Below are 15679 nucleotides of genomic sequence, written 5' to 3'. Positions count from 1 at the left end.
ACTTTGCATAAGTCAAGTGACATTATATAATGTACAAAGTTGAGATCTGTTGATATAGATGTACCATAAAGCAAATTAAGAAGTCTCAAATCAGTTGCAGGAAAAAACTACTGAAAGCACAAATAAATTTTAAGGGAACCACCACACTTGATCCTCCTGGAATGTGGGTGTCAAACAGTGTGATTCCTGGTTCATGATTTAAATCACTTTAATGTTATGTAGTGCTCTGAAACCACTCCATTCAGTCTGTAAGAATAAAAGGAACCAAATATTGAAGATATAAACATTTGACCATTGCAGCTGACTGTGGGATTATGGTTAATAACAGACAAGGTGATAAACTTATTTTTTTAGGCTCTGACTACAGAGTACTCCTATGTAATAAACTAAGGCAAACTGAAATAAGACAACTTGGGTACATTTGTGACATAGTCTTGGCCCAATTTTAGAAATCAAGAGTAGTGAGGCCACTGTGTGCAATACAACAAAAATATTAGGTGACTGTCTCCTACATGACAATTGATGGCATTTTCTACCCCTGAACAACTTATTGAAAATGTTTTATCTCCCAAATATACATAACTAATCTGTACTATTGGGAAAAAACAAGTCAGCAAGCAAAGTAATTAAATAACATGTCTGTCAAAGTGTCTAACAGTGCTGCACAAATAAAACTACATTGTGTACTTCATTTTTCCTTTTGTGCTTTGAATGTATCAGTATAATTCAATACAGTTCTTGAGGAATAAATGCTATTAAAATAAAATGACTATCAACTTGACTCAATTAGTCTTGAATATAGGCAATGCAGAGCCTTTTAAAATGTACACCAATATTTTCTAGGCAATGGAAATTAAACCTATCGTCTTTAATCTAAAATGATGTTTTAGAAATGTCAAAGATGTCTCTAAAATTGGAATATTAAAAGGGCAGCCTATGCAAAGTGCCCGTTTTGAAACTTAGCTCTACTGTAGGTTCAGATACTCAAAGGAAAAAAAACAACAACAACACAAAATTACTGATTAACTGACATTCAGGAAGGAATCATTTCCCAGAATGAGGTCTTAGTAACACAACAGAGTTGCTGTAAGAGTGAAACATCTTGGAGTGAAACACGAGATAGAGCCTCATCTCTGGGATTGCACCTCATCACTCAGGTTGTTGGGATTGTGCCTGCTTTGAGGAAATTTTTTCTACTGCCTGTACATGCCAAGTCACAAGCATCTCACTCATCTATGGCTCATTAACCACTTACTGCAGACAAAAATCAACTTGGTGGGTGGTTGGGGAGAACTATGCAACTTACGACCTCTTCCCCTCCTTCTTCTTTCCTTTTGCTTTTTTTTTTTTTTTTTTTTTTTTTTGCTTGGGGCATTACAGGTATACTCCATTTTCTTGCTTCCCAGTGAATTACACTACACAGTTATTTCACCTTGATCAATTTCTCCCTGTGGGTATATATTCTATATTCGCTCACTCTCTCCCTCTGTAAATGAAGTCTAATGGAACAATGGAGCATGCATATAAGCAAAAGAGATATGTGCAATATACATATTTATTGTTTCTTACCACCCCATTCACACGTAACATTTGCCTTGCCCCATGAACATAGAATTCCAGTGGACGCATAATGCATGGGAGTTCAGAAAACTCAAAATGAATATAAGCATGTCAAGTCTGTGACTTAGTAAGTGTGGGTACTGACAGCCCCAAAGGGCCACATGTTCTTCTTGAACTAGCACTTCTTCTGCAGAAAGAAAAAATATCCAAGGATCTCTATCATATTCCTCCTTATTCATCTGACTTCCTTGTATTAGCCTGTTACATTGAAAATGGTAACATGAAAGGAAAGGAAAGGAAAGGAAAGGAAAGGAAAGGAAAGGAAAGGAAAGGAAAGGAAAGGAAAGGAAAGAAAGGAAAGGAAAGGAAAGGAAAGGAAAGGAAAGGAAAGGAAAGGAAAGGAAAGGAAAGGAAAGGAAAGGAAAGGAAAAGGTAGAGCAACCCATAATTCCTTTTCTTTTCAATCCCTCCTAACTCACCAGTAAGCTGAAGGTAATGTGTTAGTAGAGTATCAAGACACAGTGCATATCAAGACATGGAATAAAAACAGTTGAGTTAGTTTTGTACAGTACTTCTATAAAATACATATTCGTATATGAGCTATGAAATCCGAATTGTGTGATTTTGGTAATTTCACATATGAGTTAAATGCTCTCATGTGTGAATTTAAAACTGTGTCATTGCACAATGTAAAGATGAAGGGTAAAAATCATGTTAATAATTTAACATTTCCTTTTTTTTAAATTAGAAGGGCATTAAATAACAAAGAAAACATGATAAGTTGGTAAGTGGTAGACATTGTGACAAAAGAAAAAAGCTTTATTTTTTAGTACCTTTAACTGCACTTTCTTCCTGCTCTTTGAATGAAGGGTACTGCACTTTTGTTTGGCACTGGGCTGCATAAATCATGCAGTTGGCTCTGCTGAAGACTTTTCAGTTCCAATTGTGTGCCTCATTTTTACTAATTATGGCTGAGAGGACTACATCAGTACTAGCACCATATTCCTGAGTTATGGAAAGGAAAGATCAAATTTGTGGCTCTTTGACAACTCCTTGAAAATTTTCTTGGCATTTTCAAGAAGTTTTGAGTAAAACTAATACCTTCCCAAACACAATAACAAAAATAGTTTTTTTTTTAATTCTATTTCTTCTACAATGATATTGCCTTATTTTATCATGATTACAATTTTTTTCCCTACTGGTTTTCACTGAAAAGATGTAGTATCTCAGCTGTACGATGGGCTACATAGACTTTGGCCAGCATACAAGCCTCAATAACCACGTGCTTGCTAGGGCTGGGTTGGGAAACTTACCATCATCTGTATCCAGGAGAAAAGTGTTTTAAGTGCCAAATAACTAACTTATAAGCTTTTTCCCCCATATATATATATTATATATATATATATATACATATATATATATAATATATATATAATATATATATATTTAGTATATATACTAAATTTGCTTAATGATTGGAAAATTTGTTAATGTTTATTTGAGAGCTTGGTGGGTTATTGTCCTTTGGATTAGCCCTAGTCAGGAAGAGGCAGGACATATGGACAGGAAGCAGAATACAGGGGGAAAATAAGTTTCAAATTTTGTACCAAGATGCAGACATTTCCTACTCATTTTCTTGCTTCTGTAATGACTATTAGGGATACTTATTTTAAGTCATTTTTAATCATTCCTTTCTTTAGTCATTCAGTCATTCAAACCCTCAGAGATTAGGCGTTTTCTATGAAATTTTCCTATGAGAATAGAGAAAAATTTCAAAATGCTATTTATCTCCAAGAATTTTGTTCATCTTCAATCAGTAAGAAGAGTTAGGCATTTTAACTTGAAAAGAAAAAGAAAATAATAAAAATAAATGATAAATGATAAATAGAAAGAATTCCCTGTAGTCTTCTTGTCAGTTGTGGTCACGTGTAATAACTATTCTTCTACGTATTAAAATCCATCTTTTCCAATTCATCTTTTGAATGCCTGTTCTTCTCAATTGCTACCATCCTAATTTGAGACTGGCAACAGTAGCCATAAACAACTGCCTATATTTGGACTTTTAGGTCACGAGCTCAATATAAACCAGGTTTGCCTGTCTTGAGTTCTATTCTTGCTATATTTTATTACCCCCCCCCCCCCCGCTTTTAGCTATTTTCTCATATCTCCCTACTATGTAAGGGAAGTAGCTTATAAAAGGACAAGTACACATGTAATTTAAATGGTCTGTTTAGGTAAACTTAACATTATGTTTTTAAAAAGGACTTTTATATGAGAAAGCCTTCTTTCAGTAAGATGATTTTTCTGACATGTTTTGTTTATAGAACATGTGTACTTTTTACAAAAGGAAGGACTGTCACAGATTGTAAATTAAAAAGGGACGCCATGGGGCACCTGAGTGGCTCAGATGGTTACGTGTCTGCCTTCGGCTCAGGTCATGATCCCAGGGTCCTGGGATCAAGCCCCCCAGTTTATTTCCCAGGTTAATTACTTTTATTAAAAATTGTTTTGGTGTGCAACCTTAAGACAGATTTATGTGCCACTACTACAGTCAATGTTCATATTGGGAAACTATGGGGGACCACTAAAATTATCAGAGATTGCATTCTCAGAAATCTTTAGTATGGAGATTATTCCACTGCCATACAGCAGCAACAACAAAACCGCAAACACCCAGTGGTTTTTAAGCATCTACTGTGTATCAGATTTTAAAAAAACCAAAAAACTGTTATTTCATTTAATCCTCACGATAATCCCGTGAGATAAAATGATATTCTAGGACTAACTCGGATTCCCGTACCACCCCACCCTTGCCAAGAGGCTTTTAAACCCTTACATTGGCACATTACCATGTGTAAATAGCATTTCCATATTCTTTGTGTACATTTAAAAGGTCTAAGTGGGAGAGAGTTTAGAGGGCCCTTCGTCCTAACAGCTAATAGCCCTGCGTGGTTATTTCTAGAAATGCAACCAATCCAGTAACAGCGAACTAATTTTTTTAGTGCCTCGGGAAACCCTGTTCCTTCTATTGACCGCTTCACTCCGCGCATGAGTCTCAATCCACGGGACCTGGTTTTCTCTACTGGGTGACCCAGCACAAATTTGTTACTCTCCTCTTCCTTCCGTTCTGTGGGTCCCAGATTCCTTATGTGTGAGATCAGAAACTTGGATAAAGTTCTCCTGGACTTTCCCTGAACTGACTCTAGATGTCAGAGGAAGTAAGAGGAGGATTCAGGAAAGATTAGTCAACCAACCTCTCAAAGTCTGAGAAGGGCAGACCTACGGGGTTAAACTCGGGGGTGGGGGGGCGACAAACTGAGAGTAAGGTCCAGGTTGCCGCAGGCCGCAGGCCCAGCAGCGAAGACCCAACGTCCAGAAACCCTGAGTCCGAGCCTCCACAGCACCCGCCGCTCTCCGGAAGCCCCGCCCGCTCCGGGAGCCGCGTTCACGCCACGCCCCCGCCTCACTGCCTGCGTCGATGGTGAACTACATTTCCCAGAATGCGATTCAAGCCGCCTCGCAAGGCAGCAATAAGTGTCTGGGTGACGCCATCAACCGGCGCGATGTTTAGACTCCAGTGATGTCGTGGCGCTTTGGGGAGAGAAGTTGGTGTTTCTCTGGGCCCTGGTACTGAAGACGCCGTCCGGCAGACCCCGGCCCCTTCCTACCCACCCCTCCATCTGCTTTTTTCTTCCCTACTCTGGCAGGATGAGGCGTGCAGGCCTGGGTAAGAAGAGGGCTGAGGTTCGAAGTTCGGGGGCCCTAGAATCGGCCGTGCTGGGCGCGGGGACGCGGAAGGAAATCGGACTAGTCTTATGTCACTGGAATCTGGGCCAGAAAGCAGGATGTATGGAGGGGTCTTTGGAGGCGGAACGAAGTAGAAACACACCATTTGTACCAGATCTTAGGGGTTTCCTTTAGTTTGGTTCAGTCCCAAGTTTGAATGGTAGGTTTATAGAGAGTAGTGGGGGAATGGGGGTGGGGTATGTTCAGGTGCCAACTGAACTGCCAAGTTTTTTAGTGTTATCGACTGTCAGAGAGTGATTACGAAACCTCCTGAGTTTCCTCAAGTCTGGCTTCGGTGTCTCGTACTCCACTCGTCCTGGATGTTAGTTTTTTCAGAAGCAAAATTTGAAGAATGAATGTTGCATGCGAAGCATACTAATAGCAATCATATTAATCTGGTAACAGTGAATTGCAAAGGTAAATGTACCTGTCTTTATTGTTAAAGGCTGTAGTATGTAACATCGGGGTCAAAGGCCATTAAACCCAGAACATTTTTTATCTGAGTCTTGTTCCACTGTGAAAACTTAGGAAACAGGTTCACCAAGCACAAGGACTTTGAAGGGGCCATTATAACATACAGCTAATAAAACAGCATTTTCTGGGTTTTGAAGCTCTCTATTAAGAGACTATTTTTAAAAAGAAAAAAAAAAAAAAACCCTGCTAAATCAGCGTACAGCATACCTGAGAAAATAAGTGGGGTATTTGAAAAAAGGTAATGTTACCTTTTTCAGTGGTTACAATTAAATGGAAAAAGGAATAAAAAAGTTTTTCAAAAGTGTCAGGTATTTAAAGTTGGTGAAAGTTGCCAGTAACTTTAGACTTGCTCATTGATTTAAAAATTGTAGTATGAGAAAGAGCTTTTGAAAAATATAACTTTTATGAATACTTGGCCAAGTAAATTGTAGAGAAAAAAATAATATAGAGCAGTTTAGTGTTATATGCCTAAATGTTTTTTTCTTTTTATCGCTATTAATGATAACAAACATTTATTGTGTACTTAAAGTTAGCTCTAGGTATACAATTGATTGTGGCCCTGTTTGTGCTCCCACAGCTTCCAGTCTAGTTGGTGAGTAGGAACACAGTACAAGGTGATAGGTGCACATACAAATAGCAAATAAGTTATACAGCTAGTGTCTCAGGGATTTCAGAGATAGAGCATTGCTTACTTTGTAGAGACCTAAGAACTCGAACCAGAGCTTGATTAATGGAGGGTGAGAGAGGCAAGTTCCAGTTGGAAGCAAGACTTCCCCACCCCTCCTCGTACCCCTGAAAAGTTGTAGGCCTAGAATTAGGAATGGTGTGTATAAGGGATTATTATTAAGCCAGTGTGATTAAAGTAGGAGACATGGAACCAGAACCCCATTGAGGAGATACTTTGAGTGCCAGGCCAAGGCGTTTAGATCTCATCAGTAGGCCCTTTGACACCCTTGAATGTTTTTGGTGCAGCAGTGTGCCATGATAAATTGCAGAAAGGGACTTGAGAAGCTGTGGTTCTCAGCCCTGACTGTACATTAGAATCACCTGGAGAGCTTTTAAGGCACTGATACCTGGACTGCAGCCCAGACTAATTATATTAGAATCTCTAGGATAGAGCCTCCTTCCCCGCGCCCTCCCCCCCGCCCCCCTGGAAGCTCCCTTGTAGTTGAGTGGAAAGATGCTTGCTTAAGTGTCTTTTGCTATCATTTACATTGGTATAATGTGATTTTTTTTATTCTGGATTTTTTTTTTTTTTTTCAAGTATCAGATTGTATTGACCTGGAATTTTAAACTTGGGACAAATAAGCTGAAGATGTTCATGTGGCACACTTCCCATGAATCTCTAAATGACTTGGCTCAGTTACTGATAGAAACTACCCTAAAGAAGTAGCATTTGTCTAAATGGACAAAGACTGAGAATGATCTTTGGCATTCACTAGCTTTCCTACAACTTTTCATACTATATTTAGAGTTTTATGGATAGTGTATCAGCAACTGAGGGAAAATTTGAGGAATGCAACTTCCGGAACATACCTGTTTAACATTTTGTTGTGGTTTTTGTAGTGGTGGGAATTGTCTAAGTGTCTGCTGTATATAGTCATTAGGTACAGGGGATATAGAAGAAGATGAGACACTGTCTCTGCCCTCAAAGAAGTTTATGATTCCATTCTTGGCAAAGGCAGGCACATTCAAAGTTGAAACAGTGAAGTCAGATTCTATTTATTAATTCATTTACCAGTATTTATTGAGTGTGCCTTACTTTGTGTGTGTTTGTGTGTGTATACTTTGTGGGGGATATACAGCCATGAGTGAAACAAATTTAGTTTCTGCCCTTATAGTATCATCTAGAGTGTGATATTATTGTTGTGTACAGTAAGAGCTGTAAGAAATCAGAGGGAGTTTTGCCTTTAAGAGAAAGTGAGGTTTGTGCCATGTCTTGAAAGAGCTCCTATTTACACCTCAGCCATCCTTCAACTACCAGCACTGACTGCTACTTCCTGTCCTTCCATCTTTCACTGTCCCTGTTGCTTCATCTACTCTTTGAGTTTACAAAGACCTAGTCCCTGTATCATTCCTTTCCCTCATTTCTCCATTGAAACTGCTTCTATCCCTGTCCAGTGCAGTCCCCACATTCCATATATTTACCTTCTCTTTTGGCAAGCGATCTCAGCCTCTTGGGGCTCTTTTCTTCAGCCCCGACGCTGTAAACCTCTTGATCAAACTCCTGATCAATCGAACCATCCAGATTCTCACAGGCTAACTCTGCTGATGAGCACTTCTTCAGAAAAATCACACATCCAGGAGGATTGACACCACCACAGTATGTTGCCTCAGCCAGGATCATTTTATCCCCCTAGGACCCGTGTAGTCCTAGTCATTTTCCCCCATTATTCTCTTTATTGCTTTTTCCAAATGATACCCTTCCTTAAAGACAGTCTTATCTCTTCCTTTACTGAGAAAATTGATGGTATCAATTGTTTTTTAAAAAAAAGTGGTTAAACAACACCCTCAACTATGCTTTCCTGTCTCAGTCCTCTAGCACATTTATATACAGATTCACTCTCCAAGGCTCACTCCACCTGTTTGATTGCCTGATGAATACCAAGTACTTTATGAGGCAGTAGCTGGGACTATGTATTCTCAGTGCAGTTCCCTAGAAGATAAGCTCCCAACAGTAGTACCTAGAAAGAAAAATGGATGTGACACATAGGAGTTTCTGAAATATTTGTTGAATGAATGCATGTCCCTCTAACTCTCAGCTAATGTTCTCCGTAAGTTATTCCAGCTCTCTTCTATTTAAAAGAAAGAGATGCCAGTAAAGGACCCCCCTTTGCCATGAGCTCCCTCCTGCTATGTTTATCCTCTTTCTCCCTTTTCCTTCATAGCCAGTCTTCTTCAATGGATAGTTGATGCTACTACGTTTAGATCCTTTTTTAAAATTTGTACTTCTAGGGAACGGGGAATGTATCCTGAATATCCTTGTATATCGGTGCCTATTTTAGTGTCTTGTGGGCAATCAATAAGCAGTCAGTAAGTATAAAAATGAATTGAACATTCTTTGTGTAAAAGAGGGCATTAGAAAGAATTGTTCTGATCTCTATTTGGTTATTAATTTTTAAAAATTCCTTTGAAGTGTGAATATTACAGACATACGTGGTCTGCAACGCCCTCCAGGGGTCTTTTTTGGTTCTTTCCTATCAAGGTTTCAAAAGTGGCTTGTTTTTGCTACAACTATACTGTGACTCTGATCCTTGCAGGTGAAGGAGCACCTCCTGGCAACTATGGGAACTATGGCTATGCTAACAGTGGCTATAGTGCCTGTGAAGAAGAAAACGAGAGACTCACTGAAAGTCTGAGAAGCAAAGTAACTGCTATAAAATCTGTAAGTATTTAACAGATGTTATATACTGTCAAATTTATGTATTTATGTACATACGTATTACATACTTACAAACTGTTTATGTTATTGGCATCATACTAAGGAATTCAGTTACCCAAGTTGTGTCTTGTTCAGCAAGGTCAAAATGCACTCAAAATTTAAACATGATTGGAGTAGAAGATTAGAAAATGTGGCCAGTCAAAACATATGGTACATTTATTTTTTTTAAGCTTCCACTGTTTTTTTGTGGGTGAATCTACAGTACTGTGTGTTGTGTACTGTGTGTTGTCTGTAGTAATGTCTCAGAGCAGTCCATCTTCTGCCCCAAGCAGCTCTCTTCCTGACTTTTCTTCTTCTTGTATTCTGAGCTACACATCTCAGTGTTTCATGTTTCTACCTTTGTACCTCATGTCAGTCACTTGAGTTTTGTGCTTCTTTCTTTCTGTTTCTACTTTTCTTTCTTTCTTTTTTAAAGATTTCTTATTTATTTATTTGACAGACAGCAAGAGAGGGAACACAAGCAGGGGGAGTGGGAGAGGGAGAAGCAGGCTTCCCACGGAGCAGGGAGCCCGATGCGGGGCTCGATCCCAGGACCCCGGGATCATGACCTGAGCCGAAGGCAGACGCTTAACGACTGAGCCACGCAGGCGCCCCTGTTTCTACTTTTCTATTTCGGATACTATCCCCTGGTTTTCTCAGGTGAACTACTGAGGGAGCCTCTTAACCTGTTTGTTCCTCGTTTTTTGCACGTTCTATTCTGAGCTACATACTGTCACCACAGCCATCTTTTTGGAGTGTTTTTTAAATTACATCATATGCTCCCAGAAGTCTCCAGTGTCTTCCCATGATGTAAGAATGATATTCACACTCTGTAGCTTGATCAGATAAGTCCTTCAAAGATTGTCCACAGCTTTTCAGACCTTATGCTCTGCACTCCTGGAATGTGTATATGTTTTCTGCCAGACAGATTAGAGTAGTCTCTGTTGTGTGTATGCTGGCTGTCTACTTGCACTCCCATATCTTTGATCCTGCTATCCTTTGCCTTAGCAGCGTCCTCTCCCTCCTTATATTCACTGAAGGCTTGCCCATAGTAAAGGCTCCACTTCACTGCACTCCTTGCTTCTTGAAACCTTTACCTGATTACCACATCAAAAGTAACTTTTTTTCCATGTGAACATAAGACCATTTGTACCATTTCTCTAGCATGTATCGCATAGGGATCTGCATTGGAATTATTTGTATGTAAAAGAAATTTACCAGAATGTAGGGTTTTCTACTGTATTTATTTTTATCTTTTACACAGCACCTAAGCATAATTCCTTATTGGTGGTATTGAGCTTAATATGTATTAAATAAAGGAATTACAAAAAGGTGATTTTAACAGCGTATGTGATTGATTCTATATTACATTAAACACGCTATACACTAATAGAACATTCAGTAGAAGCTCATGTTGCCAAAACTTAATTGGTATTTCATTAGTCTTTGGAAAATAAAATTGTATTCAGCCTGGAGACTATTACATTCTGAAACGAGTATTGTTTTCAAAGTCATATTAAATCAAAAGGAGTTGATCAGTGAACTAAGTAATACTGTATAATGTTACAATTTAGAAAATCAACATTTAGAGGGAATTAAGAATTAAATGTTCATTTTTTGGTTTTTTAAACTCCAACATTGATAATTTAGGCTCCTTGTTAGAAGAAAGCTTTTTTTCCCCTGGAAATTTCTTTCCTTGGCATGAATGACAGTTGTAGAAAGTAGTTAGGTGATTTGGGCTATTTAGCTTTATAGTTGCTTTATTATCTCTGAATTATTAAATTTGGGAAAAAAGCTCATGTTCTGATCTATAGAATTCTAGTACAGTTTTGTGTCAGTATCACCCCATATACTTCCACCACAAGATAAGTTGAGAGCAATATTTGCAGTGGTTTGCCAAGATTTTCCTTTGTTGCTTGTAATTTATCCAAATATCTTGGAAGTAAAGCCTTTGATGAATTTGTCATATAAAGTATTAAATAGGTTTTGGTCTGAATAGCAGCCATAACCACATAAATAGCATTTCTTTTAGGCTCAGCCTCTTTCTGTATAGCTCAGGGTGGAGGTAACAATAACCTAATAAATTTTTTTCCAATTTATTATCATATTTTCTTTTCTTTTTATTTAAAGATTTTTATTTATTTGACAGAGAGCGAGTGTGTGCATGCACAAGCAGGGGGAGCGGCAGGCAGAGGGAGAGGGAAGCAGGCTCTCCTCTGAGCAGAGAGCCTGACATGGGGCTCGATCCCAGGACCCTAGGTCATGACCTGAGCCAAAGGCAGACGCTTAACCAACTGAACCACCCAGGCGCCCTTATTATCATATTTTAAAGAAAAATACCTTTAGAATCTAAAGTAACCAGTTTAGGCATATATTCAAAGTAATGTCCCACTTCATTAAAAAAATATTAAATACTTAATGTAGATTTGAATTGGTAAGATGGGTACTTGTATATATCTTTTTAAACATAAAGAGGGGGTCGACTAGGTGGCTCAGTCAGTTAAGCGTCTGCCTTCAGTTCAGGCCATGATCCCAGGGTCCTGGGATCAAGCCCCACGTCGTCGGGCTCCTTGCTCAGCAGGGAGCCTGCTTCTCCCTCTCCTGCTGCTCCCCTGCCCCTGCTCTCTCTATCTCAAATAAATAAATAAAATCTTAAAAAAAAAAAAGTAAAGAAGAAAATATACAGATAAATGATGTTGTATAAATATAAAGAGAGGAAGAAAAAAGCATGCAAGGCTAAGAGATTCAGAGAGAAGTATGTACCAAAATTAAAAGATGGAATTGAGTATTAAGATGAAATCAAAATGAAGAGCAGGGAGACAATATCCATAGTTGGGAAGGAGTAGAAATTCTAAATTTGTTTTCCTTTAATGTCAGTGGGAAAAATATCAGAAGAAAGTATATGTATTTTATATTTTTAGAAGACAGTTTTATTTGAGAAAATGAGTATGCTTAGAGTGGTGTTATTTTTACTTTATGACACTTAAATAGCTTCATATGAGTAATAATGTATGTGCTTTTTTTTTAATAGCTTTCCATTGAAATAGGCCATGAGGTTAAACATCAAAATAAATTATTAGCTGAAATGGTAAGTGGTTCTGACTTTAAATTGAAGAAATTTGATCTAATATTCTCAATTTTAGTCTGTTAATCATTTTAACTTTTATCCATTTTGAAATTAGAAATTATAAGTCCTGGATTCCTGCCCTTTTGTATCTCATTGCTTTGAAATAATAGTTTATTTATTTTCCCATTTTTCATCTTGCCTAACACAAGTGGGAGGATGAGGTAGAAGCCACTGAATCTTTCATCTTGTATTTAGAAACACTGTTAAAGACTCAGGACAAATGACTGTTTTGAGTGTTCTTGGAGATCTCAATGGATACAGACTACCAAGTAATCAAAAACCACTTCATATCCAACCAGCTGAATGTCTTTCACTTAATGTGAGCCCATTTCTTTTGCTTGATCTCCTAAGGATCACTTCTGAACAAATCAATAAGATTTGAACATAGTAACATCCCAGAGCCTTTTATCTCAAGTCTCAGTAAGCTCAGCAACATATACCTCTTCTTGTAGAGCCTCTTTTCATTCCTGAATGTTTATTTTGGATGTCACTTCTCTGGACCTTCCCTAGTTTCTCCACTTGCTTTTAAAATTGTATTATTCAAAAATGAATATGGCATTAAAAAATGAATATGGCATTGAAAGCAACGTTCGTATGGAGGTTGTACATTAGAATCACCGGGGGAACTTTCTGAAAATATTTATGCCTGGTTCCCAATCTAAATATACTGATAAAGAATTTCAGGGGAAGGACCTATATATACGTATTGTGAAAAAAGAAAGTGTCCCAGGTCATTGTGATACATAACCCTGGTGAAGAACTATAGACCTAAAGTGCTTGAAGTCCATAGAACCTGAGCTGTGCAAAGGCTGTCATTATGCTGGGGTCTTACATCTTAGGATATTGAGATTTCTATGAAAGTGCAGTATTTCTAATCCACACCTAGTCCTCTCATCTTAAGGACTTAATATGGTAGTTTTCCCCATCCATATTTATAGTCTTAACCATGATATTCTCTTAACTTTTAATAGACTCTACTGTACTTCAAGGTCAGCCATCTAAATAAAAGGATCTTTAAAGTACATTTAACTGCTAACCATATTAAATTTTGGATGAATTATTGTACTGAATTACGGAAAGCACCAGCCATTTGACCTGGAGCAGCAGTGCCCCAACAAAAACAGAAAACACCTGTATGATAATAGACAAACTACATACCTTTATTGTTAATGTTTTTTTAATTCACATGATTGGGAAAAGACCTAAATAGTTTGGGATTTTGAATTACTCTGGTGCTGAAAGAAATGTTTATTGGATAATGAAAGAGCTTTTTATTCATTGAGAGAATTACTCTGTTTTGCACGGAGTAATCAGACTTGATTATCCAAGTTACAAACAGGCTCCTGAATTGATTAAACATTAAAAATGTATTCTAATAACAGTATATTCAATTACTTAAATGCGCATATGTAGGATATTAGAACCTAACTATTTTGTTTTCTTTTTCTCCTCACAGGATTCACAATTTGATTCTACAACTGGATTTCTTGGTAAAACTATGGGAAAACTGAAGATTTTATCTAGAGGGAGCCAAACAAAGCTGCTGTGCTATATGATGCTGTTTTCATTGTTTGTCTTTTTCGTCATTTATTGGATTATTAAACTGAGGTGATGCAAGTAAGTGAGTTTGGAATTTGTTCCAGCTTAACTGTTTGGAGTGCCACTTTGGTAAAAAATCAGCATCAAAACATTCCGAATTTTCAAATGTTAATGATTTTTTCCATTGAGGATTACTGAATTTTACTTGTTTTATAAATCACATTAGATAACACAGTGCTCTTTGAATACTGTTGCTTAATGATACATTTTTTGCCCCTATTTTCAGGGGTATTGAGATGGCCTGAAGTCACTCTGGCCCTAACAATTTTTTTTCCTGTTGTTCACTGTCAGATTAAATAGCCATCTAATACTCTGCTGTTAGCATAAATGTAGGCTTATGTTCCATGTGAAGAAACTTAGTGGGAGAATAACAGCATCCCTGGAGAGCCTGATGCTGACCTCTTGAGGTAGTGAACAAGTTTGTGAGGGAATGGTGTATGTATTTTCGCTAATTGTCGTCAGCCCTGATAATGTACTGCCCTTTCCTCCTCTCTTTGGTTAAAATTGCTTAGGCTGATTTCCTTTTACCTACAGTTTTCCTCAAAAATTTTGATGACATGACTCCTCTTTCCCCTCTGCCCAATGACCTCATCTTTTACTAAAGCTTGTTATTTTGGCACAGTTCTTGTAGGGCCCAAAACAAATGTATACCAGTCTAGTTATTGTTTTATATTAACTTTATACAGACCATTGACTTGGCTTATAATAGTTCAATGATTTTAGCTACTTAGGTAGGCCATTTGGTTATCATTTGTGACAGAATGATGTGAAGCTAAAGTAATTGCTAAGCTCTGAATGGAAATAAAATTAACTGCCTCTGCTTTATTATGTGTTCAAAATAGATATTGAAAGTACTCAGGCATTGAACTTGGGGTTAAGAGTGTTGTTGCTTTAATCCAGTATATTTGTTTACGGAAAGGAAAACAAAGATGGATAGAAAGAAATATTAAGATGTTCTTAAATACTCTGTGTTACTACTATTTGGAATTTGCCCATTTATGGGCTCTAAAAATAAAATTTTTAATGAAATATATGGTCTTTGTTGCCTCTTTGTTCAAGTCTCTGTCTCTCTCTTTTTTTAACATAGAAACTGAGAAATGGTCCTGAAAACAGGTCCCAAACAAAATCTGGAAAAGATAATATATTTATATTATTTCAGAACTTGCTTCAAACAAGTTATTATTATTATTTATTTTGATAAATCATGACTGCAATTTCAAAAATCTCTTTAATTTCCTATATTTTTAGTTGAAAGTATCTGTCTTACCTTTGATTCTGCTGAGTGTGCAATCCTTTTTTGTTCATCCCTAATTACCTATCAATCAGTTCAGGTCCTGTCTTTGGCTGTGTTTGTCATCACTTGGGCCTCTACTTGACAGAAACACCAGAACTGAGAAGGGTTAAGTGACTTCACATATAAGAAACAGCCCTGCCCCCCCCCCCAAAAAAAAACCCAAAGAAACAGGCCCGAGGTCTTGTGATGTGTTGTGAGAGACTCTGATTTGAGTTAGATGATCTGAGTTCAGATCTCCGTTCCTTCCCTTGCTCAATGTTTTTGGGCCTGTTTCTTCATTAAATCACCTATTTCATAGGATTGTTGTCAGAGGTAGATAATTTATTGAAAATACGTGACACACAATCACTCAATAAATGTTAGTTCTCCCTATCCTTAACACACACATCAGAAAAGTGACTTATTTTAAGAGCAAGAC

General features: G+C 37.6%; 1 protein-coding gene across 1 annotated transcript; it reads left to right on the top strand.

Moving 5' to 3' along the window:
* Nucleotides 1-5092: 5092 nt before the first annotated feature.
* BET1 (Bet1 golgi vesicular membrane trafficking protein) lies at nt 5093-14996 on the top strand. The gene is made up of 4 exons (XM_036113264.2): nt 5093-5287; nt 9081-9205; nt 12273-12329; nt 13825-14996. Exons 1-4 carry the CDS (start codon nt 5269-5271, stop codon nt 13978-13980), a joined length of 357 nt encoding a protein of 118 aa, XP_035969157.1. The 5' UTR covers nt 5093-5268; the 3' UTR covers nt 13981-14996.
* Nucleotides 14997-15679: the final 683 nt, after the last annotated feature.

The sequence above is a fragment of the Halichoerus grypus genome, chromosome 12 (assembly GCF_964656455.1).
Source record: "Halichoerus grypus chromosome 12, mHalGry1.hap1.1, whole genome shotgun sequence".
NCBI classification, from domain to species: domain Eukaryota; kingdom Metazoa; phylum Chordata; class Mammalia; order Carnivora; family Phocidae; genus Halichoerus; species Halichoerus grypus.
Note: the sequence above shows the minus strand (reverse complement) of the source record. Positions and strands in the feature narration are given on the sequence as shown.

What these genes read in the sequence shown, in the direction of transcription:
- BET1 (XM_036113264.2), top strand. An exon ending in AAGTAACTGCTATAAAATCT is followed by an intron (nt 9,206 to 12,272) that starts GTAAGTATTTAA and finishes TTTTTTTAATAG; the next exon opens with CTTTCCATTGAAATAGGCCA. An exon ending in ATAAATTATTAGCTGAAATG is followed by an intron (nt 12,330 to 13,824) that starts GTAAGTGGTTCT and finishes TTCTCCTCACAG; the next exon opens with GATTCACAATTTGATTCTAC.